The sequence below is a fragment of the Heterocephalus glaber genome, unplaced genomic scaffold (assembly GCF_053883595.1).
Source record: "Heterocephalus glaber isolate CG9 unplaced genomic scaffold, H.glaber_assembly_v1.0 deba00001532, whole genome shotgun sequence".
Lineage (NCBI taxonomy): Eukaryota > Metazoa > Chordata > Mammalia > Rodentia > Bathyergidae > Heterocephalus > Heterocephalus glaber.
The window spans coordinates 27,688,249-27,713,724 of record NW_028258330.1 but is presented as its reverse complement, the minus strand read 5'-3'; the positions used below and the strand labels follow the sequence as shown (position 1 = coordinate 27,713,724).

The 25,476-nt window shown below is 46.6% G+C and overlaps 1 protein-coding gene across 1 annotated transcript in view; it reads left to right on the top strand.

The window, feature by feature from the left end:
- Positions 1-25,476, top strand: part of Mtcl2 (microtubule crosslinking factor 2) — a 65,272-nt gene that overhangs the window by 24,011 nt on the left and 15,785 nt on the right. The window contains exons 3-10 of the mRNA XM_004867816.3: positions 1,014-1,172; positions 12,250-12,312; positions 13,310-14,491; positions 16,980-17,120; positions 21,032-21,157; positions 22,177-22,407; positions 23,447-23,551; positions 24,421-24,588. Coding sequence (XP_004867873.2) covers positions 1,014-1,172; positions 12,250-12,312; positions 13,310-14,491; positions 16,980-17,120; positions 21,032-21,157; positions 22,177-22,407; positions 23,447-23,551; positions 24,421-24,588 — 2,175 coding nt within the window. The remainder of the gene's footprint in view (positions 1-1,013; positions 1,173-12,249; positions 12,313-13,309; positions 14,492-16,979; positions 17,121-21,031; positions 21,158-22,176; positions 22,408-23,446; positions 23,552-24,420; positions 24,589-25,476) is intronic.

The window sequence follows — 25,476 nt, the reverse complement described above, 5'->3', positions numbered from 1 at the left end:
AGTAAAATGGGGACAGGACTGGGGTGGAGGTGAATGAGTCAGGCACCCAGTAGGGATCCAACCAATGGCAGAGTCCAGGCTGCCTAGTGATAAAGACTGGTTGCAGTTTTCCAATTCAAAAGAGCCTTTCTTGTCCCCCTGGACTCCCTCCCTGGTCTACCATACCCAGCCAGCAGGGGACAGGAAAGAGGGAGTCTTCCTGAAATTGGGGTGCTTTTGCTGCAGAGGCCTGGAGCTAGGACTGGGACTACAGCTCTGTTAGCTCCCTCAGTAGGAATGACTTGGACACCTGCCCAGCTTTTGTCATTTCAGGAATGTTCTACATCCCAGACAGTTGGAAACAGGCCTCAGGGTCACTGTGACCTCCGGCAAGTCATGCCCCTCTCTGGACATCAGCTTTTCAGAGCAGCAGCCTCTGCTCACCCAGCACTCACTATGGCAGGCACCAAGCCAAGGCTTCATATGCACAAGCTGATTTGATCCTCATGTTGGCCCTGTTATGCTGCACCCATTCTATAGCTGAGGAGACTGAGGCCCATGGCTGGGTAATGACTTGCCCAGGATCACCTGCCATCTGTTTTGCTCTGTCTGAGCTTTTTCCAGTTCATATCCTTCCTGAAGATGAGCTCTGGGCCCACAATAGACCTTTGTGAGGATTGGGCCACAGGTGGCTGAATGAGGTTCTGGGAAGCATTAAAAGCCCCAGGCAAATGAACAGGTATTCCTAAGAACAGACAGGACCATTATAGCTTTTGGAGGCAGCATGCTGGGAGCATGCAGTGCCTAGGTTTGGGTTTTAGGTCTGCTGTCTCCTGAATGCATGACCCTTAGTGAGTTTTGGGACCCCTGTGTGCCTCAGTTTCCTCATCTGCTAACTGTGGATGGTGAGATAGCAACCTGCCTGCTTCCAGTTGTTCTGCAGGGACAGTCAGTGGGACTTGCTGTGTGGGGCTGTTGTTTGAGCTGGCTCCCCCCAGCCTGTTCATACCGTCCTCGACTCCACCCTGGTCCAGGTATCCAAGGACATCTCCATGCGGCTGCACAAGGAGCTCGAGGTGGTGGAGAAGAAGCGGGCACGGCTGGAGGAGGAGAACGAGGAGCTTCGGCAGCGGCTCATTGAGACCGAGCTGGCCAAGCAGGTGCTACAGACGGAGCTAGAACGGCCAAGAGAGGTGAGGGCATGTCTACCTGCTGACGGTTCATCCCTTCCTTCCTCCAGCACACATTTCCTGAGCACCCACTGTGTACATTGTGCTGGACACTTAAGGATCCAGCAGTGAATGAGATGCACCTAGTCCTGTCCTCCAGGAGCTCACAGGTAAATGAGAGAGAACTTCAACCATCAAAGAACTGCAACCTCTGGAAGGATTTGCTGAGAACACATGCAACAGTGGCCAGCATAGGGCTCTTCCCTCTGTGCCTCAGTTACCTAACCTGTGAAATAAGGCAGTAGTGCCCCTGTCATTGTGAGGGCCATCTGGGATACAAAGGAGAAGCCCTAGGAACTGCCAGGGACTGCCACTGGGTGTGAGACGAGTGCTGGGCCTGGGTCTCCAGCATGTTTCTGGGTACCAGATTCTTCCTGAATGTGCCCTGGGCACCATCCTTGCTCACACCAGATCCTGCTCCTAGGATACCCTCTCCTCCTGCTGTGTGTTAGGCACCACACTGGTGAGTTCATGTCCAGCAGCTCCTGAGAGAGGAGGCCTGTCCTGAAGTCTGGAGTGCCCCTTAAAGGCTGGAATCCTCCCAAGTCCAGGGTCTGAATTCCAGACAGCTGGTTGGCCTCTGGCCCCAGAGGCACAGCTAGGCTTTGGCTGGTTGGCTGCTTAGGAGCTATCCTAGGCTTGTACATTCTTCTGGGGCACACTCAGCATGGTAGGTTTGCCCAGAGGGCAGGTATGAGAGCAGCACAAGACAGAGATGCCACAGCTCAGAACAGAACAGGCCCTCAGCTGCCCTTCCCACTGGGTGTGTTGGTGTGAAGTGCCAACGCCTGCCTTGTCAGTGTGGAGAGAGAAGGCATCTGCTGCCAGGGCTGCCCTCTTTCAACTGTCTTGTTGAGGAGACAGTTCTATTTTTATTTTATTTTTTTGACTTAATTTTTTTTATTAGTACGTATTTGTCATGCATATTGATCACATTCATCATAGGGAATTTGTACCTGTACATGATATATCTTGATTCTTCTATTTTTTCCCCATTTCTCTCCCCTCACTTCAACCCTTCTTCCTGGGTGACAGTTTCAGAAAATATCTTGTGGTTCAGCCTGTTCCTCTTGTGGGGAAGCTGAGGCCCAGAGAGGAGCAGCTTGCTGAGTTTACTCAGCCTTTTCTTAGTGGAGATGTGGCTGCATCCTGAAACTGCTTCCCCTCTTTAAGTCTTTCTTCCTGTGTGATGTCAGGATAATAACAGTACCCAACTTACAAGGTTGTTTGGATCTTTAAATAAGATTGAGTAATCAGGGAGGCTGGGGGTATAGCCCAGTGGTACAGAGATTGCTTATGAAGCTTTCAGGTTGGGTTTTGTTTTGTTTTGCTTTGTTTTGTTTTTGCCAGTACCTTGATGTCAATTGCTAGCTGCCAACTTCAGGGCTCATGTGATCCTCCTGCCTTAGCCTTCTGACTATCACCCCAACAAGAGCATGTACTTGGTCCCTAGGTTTAATTTCCTGCACAAAAAAACAATTTTTTTTGAGTAATAGACCACTATGAAGATGTTAAAAAGAATAAGGTAGTATGGCACTGTATCAAAAAATTAAACAGAATTAACCATAAAATTAAAACATAAAGTTCTACTTCTGGCTATACCCCAAATTGAAAGCAGAGACTTGAAAAGATGGTTGTATCCCATATCCATAGTAGCATTATTCACAGTACCAAAAAATAGAGCAACCCAAATGTCCATCAGCAGATGAATGGATAAACAAAGGGTGGTATTTACAGACAGAAATAAAATAGAGGTTTCGAGGGCTGTGAGGGGAGGAGGGAGTGAAGAATTGTTATTTAATAAGTACATACTTTTTTTCAGTTTGGGATAATGAAGTTTTTGGAGACAGATAGTGGTGTGGTTGCAAATTGTGATTATGCTTATGGCCACTAAGCTCCACACTTCAAAATGGTTAAGTCTGAGGTGAAGCTCAGTAGCAGAGTGTATACTTAGCATATGCAAGACCCTGGGTTCAATCCCCAGCACTAAAAAAAAAAAAAAAAAAGGATTAAAAATGGTAAATTTGATGTATGCATATCTTACTAAAAAGAAAAATGGCTACAATGATAAATTTTATGTTGTACTATATATTCTTTACCACATTAAAAAAGAAAATATTTATATACTATAGAAAGATACCCAAGGTACATTATTAAGAGGAAAAGGAACTTATAGAACTGTATGTATTGTGTTACTACCATACTGGTTATTCTGAAAAGCCATACACAGCTGAATGAGTTTGAAGCATGCATGTCTATGTATGAATGCATAGCAGAAGTCTGGAGGAAAACCTACTGGTCTGAGGAATTATGGAGTACAAAAGAGAATGACTTCTGCTTTCTTTCTTTCTTTTTTTTTTTTTTTGAGACAAGCTCTCGCTATGTAGTTCAGCAGGCCTCTAACTCATGAGGATCTTCCTGCCTCAGCCTCCTGAGTGCTGGTATTACAGGCATGCGCCATCACACCTGGCACCTTTTACTTTTTATTCCATTAATTCTATTTTTGACTTTTTGTGGTTCTAGGAATTGAATTGGAGGTGCTCAGTCACTGAGCTGTACCCCCAGCCCAAGTTAGGAGTTTTTTAATAAAAGAGTATCCTTAGGGCAGGTATGGTGTATCTCTAATCCCAGCTACTGGAGAGGCTGAGACAGGAGGATTGCTTAAGCCCAGGAACTCAAAGCCAGCCTGGGCAATATAGTGAAACCTCATTTCGAAAACAGAAAAGCTGATCATGGTGGTGCATGCCTATAATCCCAGCATTCTGGGAGGCTGAGGCAGGAGGATTGAAAGTTCAAGCTCAGGATGGGCAATTTAGTGACTTAGTGAGACCTTGTCTCAAAATAAAAGAGGGTAGGGAGAGGATGTAGCTCAGTGTGAAGGCCTTGGGTTCAATCCCCAGTACTGAAAAGGAAGGAAGGGAAGGAGGAAGGAAGGAAGAGAATGTACTTGGCACTGGAATTTAAAATTTTAACTGTAAAGAGCCCTGTGTGGAGCCTGGCACCAAGTAGGTGCCAAAGAAACCCCCCGTCTGATGTCAGGGAGGCTAGTCTAACCCTTCTGATGTACCTGTGGCGTCTTGGAATTGTGTGTGGGAGACTAGAGCCTGTGTTTATTTGCTGTTTGTCCTCTGCTCCTCCCTCTCCTTCCTGACATGGTTTCTATGGAGACAAGGGTCCTTCAGCGGTTCTGTGAGCTGCAGTCTCATCATTGAGATCTGTCTTTGCTATCCCGACAGGTTGCTGAGGTGATGCTGTAACCCAACGGGGAACGGAGCCCTGGCCTGAGCTGATGTGGTTGCCATGGAGATAGCTCTTGGCAAGAGAGAAGGGAGGCGACATGCCCTCACTGAGTTCTGCGGTGGCACTGTGGCCCAGCTGGGCTGCTGCTCAAGAATCATAACACCAGCCTTTCCTATCTGGTCTCGTTCCCCATCCTCATGTTTTAGGCAGAAAGCCAGTGTCCACGTTGATGTGATTTGCTGTAACACAGCTGCTGTGCCTGAGCCTTAACCTGTACCAGGGACCGCTCCCAGCCTTGTGCATGTGTCCCCTCTCGGTTTAACCCTTCACAGCTTCCCCCCTACACGAGGCTGTTGTCTCCATTGTGTAGGTTCTACTTTTTTACTTGGCTTTTTTTTTTTTTTCTTTCTGTGATACTGGGGTTTGAGCCCAAGGCCCTTATCCCCAGATTCTTGGCAGTTTTTGAATTGTAATTTAATTCACAGACTATACAATTAACCATTTTAAAGTGATTTTTTTTCTTTTCTTTTTTTCTTAGTGTATTTGTGATGTTGAGCAAGCATCACTGTGATCTAATTCCAGAATATTTCATTGTCCTCAAAAGTAATCCCATACCTGTTAGGAATCACTCCCTGCTCCCACTTCCCTCCAGCTCTTGGCAACCTCTAATCCACTTTCTGTCTCTAAGGATTTGTCTGTTCTGGACATTTCATTCAAATGGAATTATGCAATATGTAATCTTTGGTGACAGGCTTCCTTTACTTAGCAGAAGGCTTTCAGGGTTTAGCTGTCCATGTTGAAGCCTGTTTCAGGGCCTCATTCTTTTTTATGGCTGAATAATAATCCATTGTATGGATAGACCACATCATGTTTGTTCGTTAGCAGTTGATGGACATCTGTATTGTTTCTACTTTGGGGCCACTGTGAATAATGCTTTCACGTTTCAACTTGAACTTTCATGTTCAAGCTTCCATGAATATGTGTTTTTAGTTCTCTTGGGTATATATCTAGGAATAGAATTGTTGTATATTACTGGAGCTGAGGAAAGACAAAGATAGAATTCAGACTCAGGACTCTTATATTTCTTAAACCCTCTCTGACTCCTACAGTGATGCTCCTGCTTTCCATGCCCTATTCGGGGGCTTTTCTAAGACCCTTGCCTGTTTTCAGATCCTTTAAGAGTTTATTCACTCTAATGACAACCTCCCTGTCTGGCTAGGGTTTCTCATCCACATTTCCCACCTGATGGCAGAGGAAGAGTGTTGACCATGGTGCCTGACTGCTGGAGTTCAAATCCCACTTCTGCTGTCTTCCAGTGCAGTCTAACCCTGGTCTGTGTGCTGCAGGGCAAACCCAGACTCAAAGCCACACAGGATTGGGTTCGAATCCTGGCTTTGCCACTTATTTGGAAGTGACTGTAACCTTGAGCAAATCATACAAGTGCTTGATGCTCTGTTCATTTATAAAATGGTAACATTTATCCATACTTTCAGAGGTGTTTGTGGGAATGTAATGAGACAAGCAGGTAAAGTGCTCGGTAGGCTTATTAAATACAGAACATGTTATCATCATTACCATCACAACCACCGTGCTGGCGAAGCCTTTGGCTAGTTAAATCAGTATTTCTGCTGCCTCTTGAGAAGAGCTGTCTGTGTTGAGCTGCCTATTGCTTGTGGAAGGAGCAGCTGTGTTGCAAGCCATTGTCTGCAGGTGGTACTGTGTAGCAATGACATTTGATTTGGGGCTGTTTGGCTAAACCTCCCTAAATGATGGTGATGTTCCCCTAACCAGAAACCATACAGCCTGTCTGCATGGCTGTTTCAGCCATTCTGGAGGAAGAAAGCCTCCGTCTTTGAGGTGTACTCCCACACCAGTTCCCTCCTGGAGTCAGTTTTGTGCACACTGCAGTCTGTTTTCAGGGAGACTTTTCTGGACATCTCCCCTCCCCCATTTGCTGAAAATCTGCCCAGCTGTTTTGGCAGCAGGCTCACTTTGGTCCTCGGAAGGTTGTACTCTGAGTCTTGGCAGCATAGAAAGTGCCTGGGGGACAGAAAGCCCCTCAGAATAGCTCTTTGGCAGCTGAGGGGTCTTGGGAACAAGAGAGCTCAGGGTTCCACTAGGAGTGGTCAGACCAGGGATGCTTAGAGGTGTCGCCCTGGCTGCTCCAAGTTGGCCCTGTGAGTTGCTATTGGGTGGGGAAGGCCGTGCCGCTTGTTAGGCCAGAGGGTGCCCTTTGCCTGGGTCCTTCCCTGAGCCTTGTGGCTACATTCCCCCGTCCCACCCTCCAGGGGCCCAGAGCCAAAACATCTGCCTCATGGGCGGAGAGACTAGTTCCACCCTTGAGGACACCACAAAAGAATTCTAACAGACCCTGGCACTCTTGAGGGGTGCAGAACCCCCAGCCGCCTGGCCAGCTGCTGCCCTGTAGTGGGGAGGGAGGTCTTTGTGCTCTCTGTGCCTGCCTTGTTTTCCCTCCAGAGCCACAGAGCCTTTGGAGCCCAAGTGGCTTTGACATGGTGGGGGAGGGTCAGGTACAAGGCTGAGTGGCTGGAACCACTTTGGCCTTGAGAGCTGCTGCTTGGCCTCTCCTTTGGTGCCCTTCACCTTTGTGGTGAGGTTCAACCCAGTTAGCCCTCTTGCACCTTTTCACTGCCTCAGTAGTTCTCAGTGACTCCTTGGGAAAGCATATTTAAAAACAAATTATGACTGGGCCAGGGATTTAGCTTAGTGGTTCTGCCGCCTGCCTGGAAAGCACAAGGTCCTAAGTTTGATCCCTGGTACCAAAAAAAAGTTATGACTTTCAGTGTCCCCCAACAGATGGTGGTACATGCTTAGCAGAGAAAGATTAGAAAGTACAATGAGCTGTAAGGAAAAAAACTCACCTATAATCCAGTATTTGGAGGGAATGTCTATTTGAGCGGCAGATTGTACTTCCAGTAAGTGTTTCCATGCCTACATATGAAAATAATACATATAATAATAATTATATATGTAATTTTAAAATCTAAATAATATAAACTCAGTGAAGCAAAAATCTCATTACAGAAGCACATAAATGCATGCCTAGCATACCTTTCGGGAAAGTTACCAGCCAGCTCTGGTTACATTGGCTGCCTAGGGGCAGGAGAGCTGGGGCTGGGTTCCCTGTGTCCCTCTTTGTGCTCTGAATTTTGAACCATGTGAATGTGGCATCTACTCAGAAGTGGTAGAACTAATAAAACCGTATATAAAATAAGAAAGCCATCCCTAACCACCTCCCTTACTTCTGCTTCTCAGCTTCACCCATGATTAACAGTTTGTTTTTTTATCTTTCCAGGTCTCTATGCTCAGGTAATGCACATTCTTGTTGTTTTTTAAAATAAAGATACAGGTATATTGTAGACACTGTTTCTGTAATGTACAGGATCATATTGCATGAATAGAGACGTTTTGTTTAACGCTGGATGTTTTGTTTTCCTCTGCCTAAATGCTTATTATAAAATCAAAGATCACAGAATCCAGTAAGCATAAGAAGAAAAGTCCAAAACAGCACCCTCTATTTTGGTGTTTTAAATACAGAGCCAGAGGTCTAAAAGGAGCTTCATAAGGGCCCTTCAAAGGCCCTCAGGGAAGGGAGGAACACCAGAGGCTTGGAAAAGGGGCATTTTGGCTTTATCTACTTAGTGCATATTTTGTACAGTGAAAATGTATTCTTGTGTATTAATTGATTTTTAAGAATTTTGTAGTTGACACTAGTGTACGCCTGTAATTCCAGCACTCTAGGAAGCTGAGGCAAGAAGGTCCCACATTGCAGCCCAGCCTGGCCAACTTAGCGAGACCCTGTCTCAAAATAAAATATAAAAAGAGCTGGGGATATAGCTCAATGCAAAAACCTTGGGTACAGACCCCAGTACCACATACGCACACGCACGCACACACACACACACACACACACATGCACACACACAAAAGTATGCTATTAAAAAAACTTTAAAGGAAAAACTCTGAAGACCATGTTCCCCATCCTCCTCTCAAAAAATAAGATAAAATAAAATGAAATTGTAAAAGTGGAAGGGAAAAGTGCAAGTGCTCTGTGTCTTCACAGTGCCAGCCTCTGCTGTAGTGCACCTTATCCCCACATGGACACACACGTTTCTGTAACAGTGATAATAGGCTTTCAGGTTTGTTTTCAGTAACAGTTATTATTGAGCTATAATTCACATACCCTGAAGTTTATGAAGTTTGTCTTTTCTCTTTGTTTTACAGTGGTAGGCCTGACACATGCTCAGCAAGCGCTGTACCACCAAGCTGCACTCCTAGCCGAAGTTTATCTTTTTATTTTTATTTTTTGGTACCAGAGATCGAACTCGGGTCCTTGTGCTTGCGAGGCACCAAGTTTATCTTTTTAAAGTGCACAGTTCCATAGTTTCTAGTGTACTCAAACAGTTGTGCAATCATCACCACTGTAATTCTAGGACATTTTTGTCACCCCTAAAAGAAACCTCTTGCCCATGAACAGACACTTCCCATTCCACCCTTCCCTAGCTCTTGCTGTCATTCTACTCTGCCTGGTGTATTTGCCTCATTTGGGCATTTCATGTAAATGGAACCATGTGATATGTGCCCAGCTTTGTTCCCTTTGGATGGTGTTTTCTGCACACCATGTGGTAGCGTGTGTCAGGACTAAATTCCTTTCCTGGCTGTATAATTTTCAGTTGTGTCACTAGACCTCATTTTGTTTATCTGTTCCTCCGTTGGTAGGTGTATTTGGCTTGTAGGTTTTGTTTGCAGGTTACTTCCCCTTACCAGGTGTCATGGAGACTTTACATGTTAGCAACTCTCATGACCTCCAGTCCCTTTTGATTGCTGTGCATTGATCCTCAGTGTGATACTCAGTGCCTTTAGAGACCCCTGGGTTAGCCTTGTATCACTTCACTTCCTTCAGGGAATCAGATAGCTTAAGGGGTTTTTGGTCACTTAACCCATGGCTCAATATTATAATGAGAAAATGGAATTTCAGGGAGAGGAAGGATCCCTGGAGATCCAGCATGTGGGTCTCAGTTGTGATGGCAGGGCCAGATCCATCAGGCTGATGTTCCACCTGGAGAGGCGGAGCCCCACCCCGCCCTCACAGCCCTACATCCCGGTATCCCCAGATTTTTATGAAGGGTTTGTTTTGTGACTCCCACCCCATCTCCCCTTTCCTTCTTTATTTTGAAACATCCTAGGCCAGCTGCTCTCAAATGCTGGCTCCCTGCTGTGGGCACCTGGCAGCATGTGAAGGAATTACCAGTCTTTGCCTTCCTGCCGCATTTGCATCCCAAAAGGTCTCTAGGATCTGGTTGGGCTGGAAAACAAACTAGAAGCTTATCTGGAGCTCCTCTTCTTGGCACAACTTGCATTTTAGAATCACCTGGAAAATTATTTTAAATCCACATGCCTGAGATCTACCCTAGACCAATTAGATCAGAATCTTTGGGGGGTACCTGGGGTATCTATTTTTTTTAAATCCCCTTTGGTAATTCTGATATGAACCCAGGTTAAGAACCACTGTGCTAGCATAACTCTGGCCCTTGTCAAAGGCATGTTTTCAGCCAGGTGTGGTATAGCACACTTGTAATCCCAGCTACTTGGGAGGCTGAGGCAGGATGATTGCAATTTTGAAGGCAGCCTGGGGAACTTAGTTAGACCTTGTCCCAATATTTAGAATAAAACAAACAAAGTAAAAGCAATAGGGATGTAGCTCAGTACTCCCTGGATTCAAGCTATAGTACTAGGGGGTGAAAGGAAGGGCACATTTTCTCTAACTGACTTCTTGGAACTTGATCAAGAGCTGGCCCTAGAGTGACTGTGGATTTGCTTTGGGCCCTTGTCTTTGTTTCAGTAAAATGGGGCTTGGATTAGATCAGTGACTCTAACTTTGGATTAGATTGATGGCTCACCTGGGCGGGCGGTGAGGCTTGGAGTGAGCATGTATTCAATCATGTGGAAGCATTTTCAGAAATCCAACCCTGCCAACCCAACTTGGAAAGTTGAAAGCAACCTAAGTGTGGTTTCATTCATAGGCAGTATGAGTCAATGCTCTCTCGGGAGGAAGTGTTCAATGGAATCACAAATCTAATTGACTTTTTTAAGCAGAAAACTTCAGAAATGATTATTGGAGCATTTCTTCAAATTCCCTTACATAGGCTTGTGCCATTTTGCATTCTCACCAGCAATAAGTGAGCATTCTTATTTTGCCAGAGTTTCATCAGTTAATATATTGTCAGGTGGTTTAGAATTTTGCCAGTCTGATAGATGAGAAAGGTACCTTAGTATAGTTTTCATTTGCATTTCTCTATCATAAGTGAGGCTGAACAACTTCTTATGGTTAAGTCCATTTGCCTTTTTCTGAGAACTCTTTTTCATACCTCTAGCCCATTTTCCTATATGTTTATTGACCTGTTAAGTCTGTTGGTGGAGCTCTTTGGATATTTAGCATATCAATCCTTTATCGGTGTTATAAATTGCAAATCCCCAGTTTGTCATTTATATTTTTAGTTTTCTTCGGGGTTTTTTTCCACGTAGAATTTGCTTGTATAATTAAATGTATCAATTTTCACCCCTAAGTCTTCAGGATATTTATTTATTTATTTATTTGGTACCGGGGATTGAACTTGGGTCCTTACACTTGCAAGGCAGGCGGTGGAACCACTGAGCTAAATTCCTGGCATTCTTCAGAATTTTTAAATCCTGTTTGTCGTCAGTCTGTTGTGATGATTTCTAAGTCTGCTATGTAATTTTTATACCTATATCCATTTTATTTATTAGTATTTGTTTTGTACTTTCTTTTTGTTTTTTGTTTTGTTGGGGGGGTTTTTTTGGGTTTTTTTAGTACTTTCTTTTTGGGTTTTTTTGTTTTTTTGGTACTGGGGATTGAACTTGGGACCTTACTCTTGCGAGGCAGGCAGCGGAACCACTGAGCTAAATCCCTGGCCCCTATTAGTATTTGTTTTGAATTCAAGGTCCCACAAGGTATCAGCCTCATGAGGACAGGAGTCCCTCTGAGGTGATTTGCATGCAGAGGTCTAAGAAAGAGTCATCTTCCCTAGATGACTGTGTCATCATCAGGGGCTCAGGCAAAGGAAGAAGTTGAGTCAAACCAATGGCTTTAACTGGTTCCATGGGGACCTCTGGTGCTAGGGTGGTATTTGGAATTGAGACAAAGGGGCATGGACCAGGCTTTGGACATACACTCCAACCAGGGAGGGCATATGACTTGGACAGGATGGCTCCCCTCAGCCAATGAGCATCGCTGGGAGGGTGCCGCAGGTTCAAGGTTTTATCTGGGGAAATGAGTATCTTGGCTAAAGGGGTTCAGGGCAGGGGACCACAATATTCTCCCTAGTACCTTGTCCATCTCATTCACTGCTGTGGTCTCTACATCGGACTGTGCCTGGCACACAGTAAGTGTTCCTAACTGTGCCTGGCACATGACGAGTGCTCAGGAAATCTCTGACAAATAAATGAAAGATAAGCAAGAACAGAAATCCAGATTTCCAGGTCTTGGTCCAGGCCAACTGAATCATCTGTGGGAGTGGCAAAGAGGTGAGGAGCCCTGAGCAGGCCTGTTCAGAGTCATCTCCTCAAGTTCTTCTGGGCTGTCCCTCTTTACAGACCATAGGGTGGTTTCAAAGGCCACTCTAGCATAGCAGTGGGTGTATGTCAAGGCCTGGATATGACTGGGCTAGGGCCCTAAGATGACCCCAGGCCTTGTGACTGCTCTTTGGATCTGTGTCACCCTTGGGAGCTGTTGGTTATCACTGTTTTTTTCTCCCTCCAGCATTCCTTGAAGAAAAGAGGAACCCGCTCCCTGGGGAAGACAGACAAGAAGTCTTCTGCACAGGTACTGCCTGGGAGCCCTGCAGGCAGGTCATAGTCTGAAGGCCTCAGCCTAACTTCATGTGGCCAGGGGAGTTCCCAAAGATGCTCAGCCCTCCCCAACTTCTACCCTGTCCTTCGCTTGTTCATTTTTTTGGCTTCACTGCCCACTGCACTTCCCAGAACCACAGTCTGAGCCCGGGGTTCTTATATGTTCAGGCTTCCTTGGGCCCCAGACTTTCTGATGACAAACAAATCCGAAGGTCCAGGGTCGGAACCTTGACTTTACCACTTGATTGCCTTATGATTGGGTTGAGTCACTTCAGCTTTCTGGCTTCAGTTTCCTCATCAATCCCTATCTTGTGGGCCTATTGCAAGAATTTGATAAAGTGATGCATGTTGCAGAGGCAAAGCACAGAATAGCATTATCTGCTGGGTCCTAAGGGAGGCTGGGGTACCAAGGACTTTTATACATTATCTCTTTTAATCCTATCCATGGCTGCCTGAGAAAGGCAGTTATTTCCACATCTTATGTGGTAGAAGGGGCTAGGGATGTAGCTCGGTGATAGCAGGCACAAAGCCCTGGGTTCAAGCTCTAACACATTAAAAAATAAAGGAATGGTGGTAGTAGCACCAGCAGCAGTCATCTGCTCTCAAACTCCAGCCTGTGGGTGCTGTTCCATCCTTGCTACAATATCTGGGCATGGTGGCACACAACTGTAATCCCAGCACTTGGGAGACTGAGGCAGGAAGTTTCCTGTGAGTTTGAGGCCAGCCTGGGTTATATAGTGAGTTCAAGATCAGCCTGAAATACATAGCAAATCCCAGTCTCAAAAAAACCCAAAAAAAAACAATGTCCCCTTAATTACTTCCTCGGGACCTCCAGCTCCTTGAGGGTCAGGCTACATCTGGTTCAGCCCTGTGTTCCTAGCATGTAGTTGGTTTTCAAAATGCTATGGCTGGTACTGCGCCAATGGTAACTTTCTTGGCTGGTGTCTGATCCTGTGCCCATTGGGCCCCAGGAGGACAGCGCAGACTTGAAGTGCCAGCTGCACTTTGCAAAGGAGGAGTCAGCTCTCATGTGCAAGAAGCTCACCAAGTTGGCCAAGGAAAATGACAGCATGAAGGAGGAGCTGCTCAGGTACCGCTCGCTCTATGGTGACCTGGATGCTGCCCTGTCGGCTGAGGAACTGGCAGATGCCCCACACTCCAGGGAGACTGAACTGAAGGTACACCTGAAGCTGGTAGAGGAGGAGGCCAACCTCCTGAGCCGCCGCATCGTGGAGCTGGAGGTAGAGAACCGGGGCCTGCGGGCTGAGATGGATGACATAAAGGACCACAGCAGTGTCTGTGGGGCCCCTGAGGCTCGGCTGGCTTTCTCTGCACTGGGGGGCAGCGAGTGTGGGGAGAGCCTGGTGGAGCTGCGGCGACACCTGCAGTTTGTGGAGGAGGAGGCAGAGCTGCTGCGTCGCTCCTCAGCTGAACTCGAGGACCAGAACAAGCTGCTGCTGAATGAACTGGCCAAGTACCGCTCTGAGCATGAGCTGGATGTGACACTGTCAGAGGACAGCTGCTCGGTACTCAGCGAACCCTCACAGGAGGAGCTGGCAGCGGCCAAGCTACAGATCGGTGAGCTCAGCGGGAAGGTCAAGAAGCTGCAGTATGAGAATCGTGTGCTGCTGTCCAACCTCCAGCGCTGTGACCTTGCCTCCTGTCAGAACACGCGCCCCATGCTGGAGACAGATGCTGAGGCTGGGGACTCTGCACAGTGTGTGCCTGCTCCCCTTGATGAGGCCCATGAGCCCCACTCAGCCCGGCTCTGCAGGGCCCGGGATGCTGAGGTGCTGCCAGGGCTGAGGGAGCAGGCCATCCTGGTCAGTAAGGCCATTGATGTCCTGGTGGCCGATGCCAATGGTTTCTCAGCAGGCCTCCGACTGTGTCTGGACAATGAGTGTGCTGACTTGCGGCTGCATGAGGCCCCTGACAACAGCGAGGGCCCCAGGGACACCAAGCTCATCCATGCCATCCTGGTTCGGCTGAGTGTGCTCCAGCAGGAGCTGAACACCTTCACGCGGAAAGCAGACTCGGTCCTCGGGAGCTCAGGCAAGGAGCAGCCAGAGCCCTTTCTGCCACTACCTGCCTTGGGCTCCCAGGGGCCCTCCAAGGAGATCATTCTGGCCAAAGACCTTGGCTTAGACTTCCAGGTAAGACATCCCAGTCATAGGCCCTTTGACTTTTATGTTATATAAACTTTGTACTGAACCATAACATACAGAGAGGAGGGCACAGAACCAAGTGTACACACTCTGGAACGTTCCACAGTGAGCACGCTGGAGAAACTGTCCCCTAGAACATGACCAGCACCCCAAGAGCCACTTTACCCCCATGTAGTCACTATCCTTGCTCCCAAGGATAGCTCCTCTGTTGATTTATTTTTGTCTTGATTTTTTAAAAAATAAATTTTATTCTATTCCATTTCCACCCCTCAAGCCCCCTCCCTTCCCTATGTACAAAACCTTTGTTTCCATTTTTTCCTGTCACTCAGAATTGTTATTTCATGTAGCCAAAGTTTCTCTTTTTTGTTCTGTCTTTTCTTTGAGGGGTTTGCTGTTTTTGTTTTTGTTTTTGTTTTATACAGTGACAAGGATTGAACTCAGGACCTTGCATTTATGAGGGAGACTCAGTGCCACTGAACTAAATTCCCAGCTGCAAAAGTTTTTTTATTGGGCCGGGGATTTAGCTTAGTGGTGATGCGCCTGCCTTGAAAGTGCAAGGTCCTGAGTTCGATCCCTGGTACCCCCAAAAAAAGTTTCTTTATTCTTCTTACTAGGTATGAGCCCATGTATTGAATATACCACAAATTACTTATTCATTTATTATGGATAGATGTTGATTCCGAGGCCCTGTCTTTTTGCCAGGTTATCCTTTCTTCTTTTATTTCTTTTGTAATTTTTAAATATATATTTTTTTAAAGACTGATCAGTTTCAATGTAAAGGAAAGATGGTTAGCTAGGCATAATGGCTCATGTCTATAACCCCATACTCTGAAGGCTGATGCAGGAGGATTGAGGCTAGCCTGGGGTACATAGTAAGATCCTGTCTCAAAAAACAGCCAAGAAATCCATTATAAGTAATGGACTTCCAGCCTTGATGTCCATAAAATACTACTTAGGAAAATTAAAATAGCAAAGAATTCCCCTCCCTTGCTAAAAATGCCATATGGCAAAAGTAGACATAGATGTTTAAAAAGTTTTAGAAGTGCTGGGGTAAAAAGATGAAAGCCCACTTCCCCTGTCTCCTACTGGTACTACTAGTTTTTTGTTGTTATTTTACAGTACTAGAGATAAAATGTAGGACCTTTTGCATGTTTGGAAACCACTCTACCACTGAGCTACATCTCCAGCCCTGGACTACTGTCAGTAGTCTGGAGCAGTGCTGTCCAGTATAGTAGCCACTGTCACACAGGGCACTGTGATATAGCTTAGTGGTTGAAAGCTTGCCTAGCAAGCCCTGGGTCCCATACCCAGCACCACATTAATTAATTAACTAATTAGAACTACTGGGCCGGGGATGTAGCTCAGTGGTTCCGGTCCCTGTCTCGCAAGCACAAGGTCCCATGTTCGATTGCAGGTACCAAAAAAACCTAGAACTACTTAGAATTAAAAATTCAGTTCCTCAGTTGCAGTAGTCACATTTCAAGTGCTCAGTTGTCACACATTGGGCATGTGTCTAGTTGCATAGATCTAGGATATTTCATCCTTGTAGGCTGCCTCTTTAAATCTTTGTGTACATATATTCTCATGTATTTGCTTTTCACCTCTTACACCTACTATTACTAAACAATATATTTTTCTCGCCCAACTTATCCATGTGTTCATTTGCTGTGATGATTCACATATAGTATATACACTTTCTGAGCTTGGTGCTGAAGGTGTCATGGTAAGCAAAACCAGACAGGATTCCTGCTCCTAAGGACCTTATTGTCTAATGGGGAAGAGTTAATCAAAATGTCATGCCAATAAATGTGAAATTACAAACTGAGAAGAGGGATCTGAAGGAAAGATAAATGGTTTTCTGAACAAGGAACTTGACCTAGACCCTGGGCACAGCTCAGATCAGAAGCAAAAGGAACATGGTGTATCCAAGGATCTGAGCAAAGAGGAGGGAGGTTGGACTACAGAACGCTGGGAGCTTTGATCTGCATCTGAGAGCAACAGCAGGGATCTAGCCATGTCTGTGCAGAGAGATTTAGCTCTCTCTCTAATAACTACACAGTTGCACTTAACTCATGCCCTGTAGAGCTGGCTTGATGTTTCTTTTTTAAACAAGCAGCCTCCCCCATTTTGAGTCTCTCTCTTGGTTCTTAAAGTGGGAGTAAGCTAGGAACATACATGTGATAGAATGGTTGGTTGTTTCAGAGTGTTTGTGTGTAAGATAGACACTGACAAAAGTAGTATTTTACTCACCACTTACCTGCTCATTCATCTTTTTTAACAAATACTGAGTGGCAGCACTAGACCTCAGCAGGGCTGGGTCTAGACTGCAGAGGTAAATCTAGCTGAAGCTGCCCTCCCATGGGTAGTCAAAGCCTCTTAGGGAGCCGAGGGCCTGGGATGAGGGCTGTATATGGCATCCCTTTGGTGTCTCCCTATGATTTTCTTTGTTTTCTTCTGCCTTTGCCTCTGGGTGTAGCCACCTGACTTCAGGGATCTGCCAGAATGGGAGCCCAGAATCCGAGAGGCCTTCCGCACTGGTGACTTGGACTCTAAGCCTGACTCCACTTGGAGCTTCAGGCCTTACCGAGCTGAAGACAATGATTCCTTTGCCTCTGAGGTGGGTCTAACCCTAGTTGAGCAAGAGATTGGGTGGGAAGAGAGTGACCAGGGCCTCCCAAAGGCAGAATGATCTATGGAGGGTAAGTATATGAGTTTTAAGCAGAAAAGGGAATAAGGAAGTTTGGGCCATGCTCATAGCCTAATTAAAGGAAGCTTATAACCTCATCGGAAGAAATTGATTTTTTTTTCTGTATTAACTTCCACTGGAAATTTAATAATATATGTCATTTAGTGGAATTACTAATTTGTGTAGCAGGTAGCCAGTCTGGGTTCCAAGTATGGATCCACTCTGCACTGGCTGTGAGAGCTCGGATAAGTCACTTCACCTCCCTGATTTTTCAGCTTTCCAACCTACAGGATGAAAATCTCACAGGGTTGTTGAAAGAGTTGAATATATGAAAAGTCTTACTCAAGGTCTGGTCCATGGGTGAGGATGAGGATGACCTATCACTTGGACTCAGGGGACCTGAGTGCAAGTCTCTACTCTGCCAGCCATTGTGGCTGTGTGACCTTGGCCACATCCCTACCCTCTGGCCCCAGCTTTCTCACTTGTACCATGGGAAGATGAGAATTGCTACCATAGGATTCTGTGATCCTTGGGGAATTGAAAGTGCTTCTGAGCCCCTCGGAAGCCTACTCAGAAGCCTTTTCAGCACTTCATAAAGAACCTGGAGTAGGAAATGGATCTTGTGGACTGGGCTCATTATCCCTGAGACTCCTGTCCATGGAGAGTGTCCATGCAGCCCAGCCTCAGCATCCCTTTCTTGCCAGCATCCCTGGGAAGGTGACTTTGATGTCCTGAGACAGCCTGCCTGTACCTATGCAACAGTTCTTTTAAATCAGAAGGATCAAATTCTCTAAGTGAGGTGGTGAGATTCAAAGTAGTTGTGGCAAAAAGGGGGAAAATAGAGGCTGGGGTGGGTGTAGTTCAGTGGTAGAACACGTGCTTATCATGTGCAATCTAAGTTCAATCTACAGCACTCCCCACCAAAAAAGTGGCTGGGGATATAGCTCAGTGATAGAGCACTTGCATAGTATGCATGAGGCCCTGGGCTTGATCAGCGGGGGGTGGGGGGTGGGGCTATTTAGCTCTTATTCTCTCAGAAAAGGAAATAGACCTATTTCTTTTTTTGTTGTTTTTTATTTTTTGGGTACCGGGGATTGAACTCAGATCCTTGAACTTGTGAGGCAGGCCCTGGAACCACTGAGCTAAATCCCCGGCCCAAAATAGACCTATTTCTATAGGCATACTTACAGAGAAAATTATTTCCTGCATGTAGTTAATTATTGTTTTATTTAGCTTTTCGTTATGGAGCTGAACATCATTCTTCTTTATGAAGAATTAAGCTGAACATTGAGTTCAAGGAGAATACCAGAGCAAACAGTACCTAGCCCTACAAAGGTTTTTTTGTTTTGTTTTTTCTATTTTTTGTGATACTAGGGATTCTAGGGATACTAGCCCCATATATCTATCTCTGTCTGTCTATCTATCTATCTATCTAATTTTTTTTTTCATACTGGGGATTGAACTCAGGACCTTCCACTTACGAGGCGGGCTCAGTGCCACTGAGCTAAATCCCCCGCTTCTATCTAATTTTTTTTTAATCAAATTTTTGAGACAGGGTCTCACTGTAACTCACTAAATTGCCCAGGCTGAGCTCAAACTTGGGATCTTCCTGCTTCATCCTCCCAGAGTGGTGGGATTACAGGCATGTGCCACTTTGCCCAGCTCTGTTTTGTTTTTTATGCAGTACTGGCAATTGCACCCTGGGCCTCATGCATGGTGGGCAAGTGCTCTACCACTGAGGTACACCTCTAGCCTGCTGTAGTGGTTTTTAATACAACACAAGTACATAAGACATACCTCAAGTTAGTGTGCCTTCCACTACCAAATTATCACTTTATTGGCTACATAGTTCATGTTTATGTTTTCTTTTGCAGAGGGACATCTGCCATGCCTGGGGAAGGTTTTATGTAGGAGTTGGAGCTGACATTTCTCTTTTTTTCCTGCTAAATATGGCAACATGAACATTTCCCTCTGTTACTCGGAATGCTTAATAAATATAAAAATTTTTTTGAGAAGGGATTTTATTGTTTTGCCCAGCCTGGTCCCCAACTCACCAGCTCAAGCAGTTCTTCCACCTCAGCCTCTAGAGTAGCTGGGACTACCGGTGCGCACCCCCACAGCCCGCTGACTTTTCTTACTGAAGCATAACATACACAGAGAAAAGTCCTTAGGGGCTGGGGGCACAACTCAGTGGTAGAGCTCTTGCCTAGCACACGGAAGTCCCTGAGTATGATCCCCAGTGCCACCAAAGGGGGAATGGGTGATCATATTATCAATCAGATTGTCACAAACTGAACTCTCTTAGTAATCAGCACCCAAATCAGTAAACAGAGCATGACCCACCCCCAAAAGTCCCTGTTGTGTTCCCTTCTGGTCCCTTTCTGGACTTCTAAGAGAATAGGTTAGTTCTGACAGACACAGTGGCAATCCTGTAACCTCAGTTACTCAGGGGACTAGGCAGGAGGATCACAAGTTTGAGACCAACCTGAGCACCTTAGCAAGACCCTGTCTCAAAGGAAAAAGAAAAAAGCTAGGGATGTAGCTCATCCCTAGAGTGCTTCTTAGTGTGCTCAAGACCTTGGGTTCAAATCCTCAGTGTTAGGAGAAAAAAAGATTAGTTTTGCCTGCGTGGCTACAAATAGTTTTAAATACCAATTTCTGTGAAAATGTGAAATTTAAAAAATCTTTCTCTTAAGATCTTGTCACATAGTCATTCTAACAACAAATAACTCTAACAAAATCCCTAAGGAGCATTGCATACAGGTATAAAGGAGAAAGTCAATACCATGCAATCATCATGTAGTTCAGTACTGTTTACATTTAGAATATGTGTTTTCCTGTCTTTTATAACATAGTAATATATATACAATAAATATTAAGTATACAGTTGAATATATTTTTATATTATATAAAATATAGGTTTTATATAATATAATATAATATATAATATAATTATATTATATAATATATATTATATAATATTATAAAATATAGATTTTTATATATATTATCCATCAAATATATTTTAATTTCCATGATTTATTACTTATATTTTATTAATTTTTGCAGTTACACAGTGTGAGACAGCTGGGTAGAGTGTCATGTGTCTGTAGTTGCAGCACTTTGGAGGCTGAGTCAGAGGATTGCTGGAGCCCAGCAGTCTGAGGCCAGCCAGGACAACAAAATGAGACCTTATCTCAATAAACAAACACATAAAAAATAAGTTGGGTTGGGCCGGGGAGTTAGTTCAGTGGTTCTGCCACCTGCCTCGCAAGCACAAGGATCCGAGTTCGATCCCTGGTACCAAAAATAATAATAATAATAATAATAATAATAAGTTGGGCATGGTGGCTCACACTTGTAATCCTACCACTCTGGGAGACTGAGGCAAGAGAATCACAAGTTTGAACCCAGCTTGGGCAACTTAGTGACTTACCAAGACCCTGTCTCAGAATTAAAAAGGGCTGGGAATGTAGCTTAGTGCAAAGGCCCTGGGTTCAGTCCCCAGTACCATCCAAAACAAAACAAATGAACAAAAAAACAGTGAGACAATGAACATCTTTGTGAATCAGACTTAATTTTTACAATGTAATTTTCTTCAAATAAATATCAAAGAAAGTACCAGCTTCAAAGTATAACAGTAGATAGATGTGGTATGCACTGTTTCATTTGTTCTGATGACCCACTGGGTAGGGATAGCCATTGTTGCCCGATTTGTACTCGGGGGACACTTGGGTCCGACTTACTGCTGGTCCCCCTACCACTTTCATGCTTTGACCACAGCCTGTATCCTCTTTGTCCTCTCTCCCTCTTTCTTACCTGTGCCCTCATCCCCACCCCAGATCAAGGAGCTACAGCTGGTGCTAGCCGAGGCCCATGACAGTCTCCGGGGCTTGCAGGAGCAGCTCTCCCAGGAGCGACAGCTACGGAAGGAAGAGGCTGACAGCTTCAACCAGAAAATGGTCCAGGTGGGTGATGCACCTACTCCAGCTTTTCCCAAAACTAAAGGCAAAGGGGCTGGGGTTGTAGCTTCATGGTAGAGTGCTTGCTTAGCATTCACAATGCCCTAGGTTCCATCCCCAGCACTGCAAAAACAAACAAACAAAAACCCAACTTGAAGGCAGGACCTTCCGACCCATGGGGCCTCAAAAGGTGAGAATGTTAGGAGAAACCATGTCTTGTAAGCCATGTGCCCTGTAGGGAGTCACGGTGCTTGTGATTTTACATTAGCTGTGCTAGGCTGGAGTCCTGGACTTGTATTGGCTGTCTTTGTGACCTTGGGCCAGTCCTGTTTTCTCTCAAGACCTGTTTCCCATTTCATAAATGGTACTTCCATCATATCTGGTAATAAAGATCGTAGTCCTGGAATAGAATTTATTGAGCTCTCACTGTATGTCGGGTCTGTGTAACACACTTTCCATACTGTATGTCCTTGAATTTCCATGCCCTTCCCTGTGGTATCCCTATTTTACAAGTGGGAAAACAAGCTCAGAGAACTGAAGTGCTTTGCCCACAATTGCATATCCAGGGTGAAGTGGGACTGGGATTCTCTTACCTAGGACCTAGCATGGCTTCCTAGGATATTGCATATTCATTCATTAGCCTCACTTTGACCCTGGCATCCCTCCACATGGGTTACCTGTCCTTGCCATCACTCCTCACCCTCCAGTTCCTCCTTCAGTGTGAGGTTTTGTGTGAAACATCTGGCAGCCGGTAGGTGCTCAATGTATGATGATGTGATTTATGTAGTCAAACAGGGCTGAATCAAATCCCAGCTCTTCCATGGATTGGGATTGGGGCCGCTGTTGCTTTTATGAGTTACTCTTCCCTGGATACAATGGGCTGCTCATGGTAGGATCCTTGTGAGGGGTCCCCCAAAAGTACTCCCCCCACACACACTTTTCCCCTCTGCCTTTGACCTGGGCTGGGAGTGGGTGGGAATGGTGGTAGTCTTCAACTGGCCTTTCTCAAGCCTGCATTCCTGCAGCTGAAGGAGGACCAGCAGAGGGCACTGCTGAGGCGGGAGTTTGAACTGCAGAGTCTGAGCCTCCAGCGGAGGCTAGAGCAGAAGTTCTGGAGCCAGGAGAAGAACATGCTGGTACAGGAGTCCCAGCAGTTCAAGCACAACTTCCTGCTGCTCTTCATGAAACTCAGGTGGTTCCTGAAGCGCTGGCGGCAGGGCAAGGTTTTGCCCAACGATGGGGATGACTTCCTGGAGGTATGGTTGGATCTGGGCCCAGCGGGGCGGGTGGGAAGACAGGGAAGATGGGATGAGTGGAACACAGCACTTCACATCAGTGTTGGTGCTTGAGGGGAGACATTAGTGTGCGTGAGTGTGGGGTGATCCTTGGACCCTGCAGGGCTGTTCCAGTCCTCAGTGGGAACCGTGTTGTCTTTCTAAATCCTAAATCCTGGAATCCTTAAGTTTGAATTCCAAACACACCTGGGGGTTGTGGGTGTAGCTCAGTAGTAGAGTGTGTTGTTAACATGCAGGAGCCCTGGGTTCCATCCCCAGCACCAAAGAAAAGAAAACAGAAACCAACACCCCTGGCCCTGAGGATTTCACAGGGCGAATTGTCCACCTAAGTGTAGGTCATCGAAAGACTGTGGGACTAGATCCATGTGACCAGTGTTGGAATTGGGGTGCTGCTCCTTTAGGACCCCACCCCACTTCCCAGCTTCATTATCGTCCTGGATATGTGACACTTGGATCCCTTCTTCATTGGTTTCTAGGATACCATACTCTTGGTTTCTCTTCTACCTTAAGGGTTTCTTATCTCCATGAACTCACCTTTTTAACTTTTTCTTTGGTGGTGCTGAGGATGGAACCCAGAGTCTTGTGGATGCTAATCACATGCTTTACCTCGGAGCCACAGCTCCTGCTCCCTGACCTCACCTCTTAAGAGACTCCAGCCAGGTGTGGTGAACACACCTGTAATCGCAGCACTCTGGAGGCTGAGCCAGGAGGATCACCAAGAGGTCAAGGCCGGCCTACACTATATAGTGAGTTCTAGGCCGGCCAGGACGAGACAGTGAGACCCTGCTCAAATAAACCTTAAAAATAAAAGATTTGGGAAGTAGGTGCCAGGCAAAGTGCCTTTGGTCCACGTTGAGCCATCACTCCCACTCCTCCTTCCTGCCTGGCTGTGCAGCCCCTCACCTGCCTGGGGTGCTAGCCAGCATCCCTGCCCCTCAAAGGCTGAAGCCCCAGGTGTGACTTCCTCTCACCCCTTGCTGAGTGTGACTTTTAAACATAGGTAAACAGCATGAAGGAGCTGTACCTGCTGATGGAGGAAGAGGAACTGAACGCCCAGCACTCTGACAACAAGTCTTACGCAGGGGACAGCTGGACTCAAAACACAGTGGGTTCTCAGCCTCTCCCCAGTACTGTCCACTCCTGCCACCTCTGATCCCAGTCCTGAACTGGGCACTGGCACTATAGAAGGGCATCGCCTGGTCACTGGGGCCCAGTTGCCTAGTGCTGTGGGATGCATAAGTTATCCCAGGGCAATGACAGAAGGCCAGATGATGGACTGTAGGGTCACAGGCAAGAAAGCGGTTAGTTCTATTTGACATATAGGGTACAATATCAGCAAGAAGGAGTTATAGGTAGTGGGTGTTAAAGGACAGATAGGAGCTTGCCTAAAAGAGAATGGAGAAAAGACCATTCTGGACCTTCTTGCAGAGATGTGGCAAGGTATTATGGGATCGGCTGTGGCTTGGAATAAACATGGTAGGGGCAAAGATAAGATAGAGTAACATGAAAAGGGACCTTTATGGTGTGGGATTAAGAACTCTCAAATCAAGTCACAGGTCAGAGATCTATGGGGTCAGACTTCTAGGGCTACACACGGAGAGGAGGGGTATGGATGGGAAAAGAGATCAAGAGCCCAGGAGAGAAGATTTGGGATCCAGTTCGGCACAGCTAGGGAGGCTTTGCAGTGGGTCAGAGACAGGTCCTGAGTGAGGGAAAGACCCACACCCTGGAGGCTGCAGAGCCTCGAGAGAGTGGGATTCTTCAGCTCCATTTAGGGGGAAGAACTATAGGAGTTACGTCATGTGAGGCTGAGACTTGTGTCAGTCCAAAAAGCAGCCAGGGTTGGGCTTGTCCTCCCTGTTTCATGGTGTCATGGCCTGAGGAGGGACTTTCTGAAGCCTCAGGGAGTCCCATGCTGGAGTCCCCGGCGGGCGAGCTCTCTGAGCTTCTGACCCAGCTGTGCTGTGTCTGCAGCCCAATGAGTATGTCAAGACGCTGGCCGACATGAAGGTGACGCTGAAGGAGCTGTGCCGGCTGCTGCGGGAGGAGCACCGGGGCCTGACCGAGTTGCAGCAACAGTTTGCCAAGGCCAAGGCTGCGTGGGAGACGGAGCGGGCAGAGCTCAAGAGCCATACCACCCAGGTGAGTCCACCTACCCCCGGCAGGGGTCTACTTGCCCTCAGCTGTCAGATCTGGGAGCTGGCTGCTCCTGGAGGGATAAGCCCCACCCCAATTTCACCTTGTGGTTCAGAGAGGGCAAGAGACTTGCCTAAAACTATACAGCAAGGGTCCCAGAGTGGGGACCAGGAGTGATGGGGCCACAGAAGGAGGCTGGAGGATTGACAGTCAGCTCTGATGCACTATGGGCCCACAGGTGAGGCCAGCCTGTCTCTGTGCCTCTCTGCACCTGGGCATGTCCTGTACACACTTCCTGGACTCTCATCCCTGCTGTCCTTATTTGCTCCTTCCTCTCCTCATAGGGATCCCCCAGCCCCCTGATTCCTTGCTCTGGTTTGTTCCCTCCACTCACACTGGGAGCCTCCCCTCCAACAGCCCAGCTTCACCAAAGGCACTTTAATCAGGATCCCTGGGAATTTAGTGTCTGCTCTGTGTCTGGGAGCAAGTTGCTGCCCACTCTGGTCTGACAGATGAGCAGGGTGCCCACTCAGAGAAGGTGCACTGACTCCACAGCTCTGAAGGGCAGGCTCCCGCCTGCTCCAGCCTGCCCCTGCTGCAGATGCTTTCCTGGGCATCACAGGGCACTGGGAGGTGGGCACTCTGGTGATCTCTGCAGGGCAGATGAGAGAACAGGCCCAGAGGAGTTGAGTTTCTTTCCAGTGTCACCTGGTGGTGCATCTACCATGCTCCCTGAGCCTCTGCGCCGCCTGGCTCCCAGGAGCACAATCTCACTTTCCTCTCAGTGCTCACAGGCACCTGGCTTCTTCCTGGGTCCCCTGCTCCCCACCTTAGCCTCTCTAAAGATCTCACAGTGCCTGCCCACCTGCATATCCTGGGGTCTATCCCTCTACT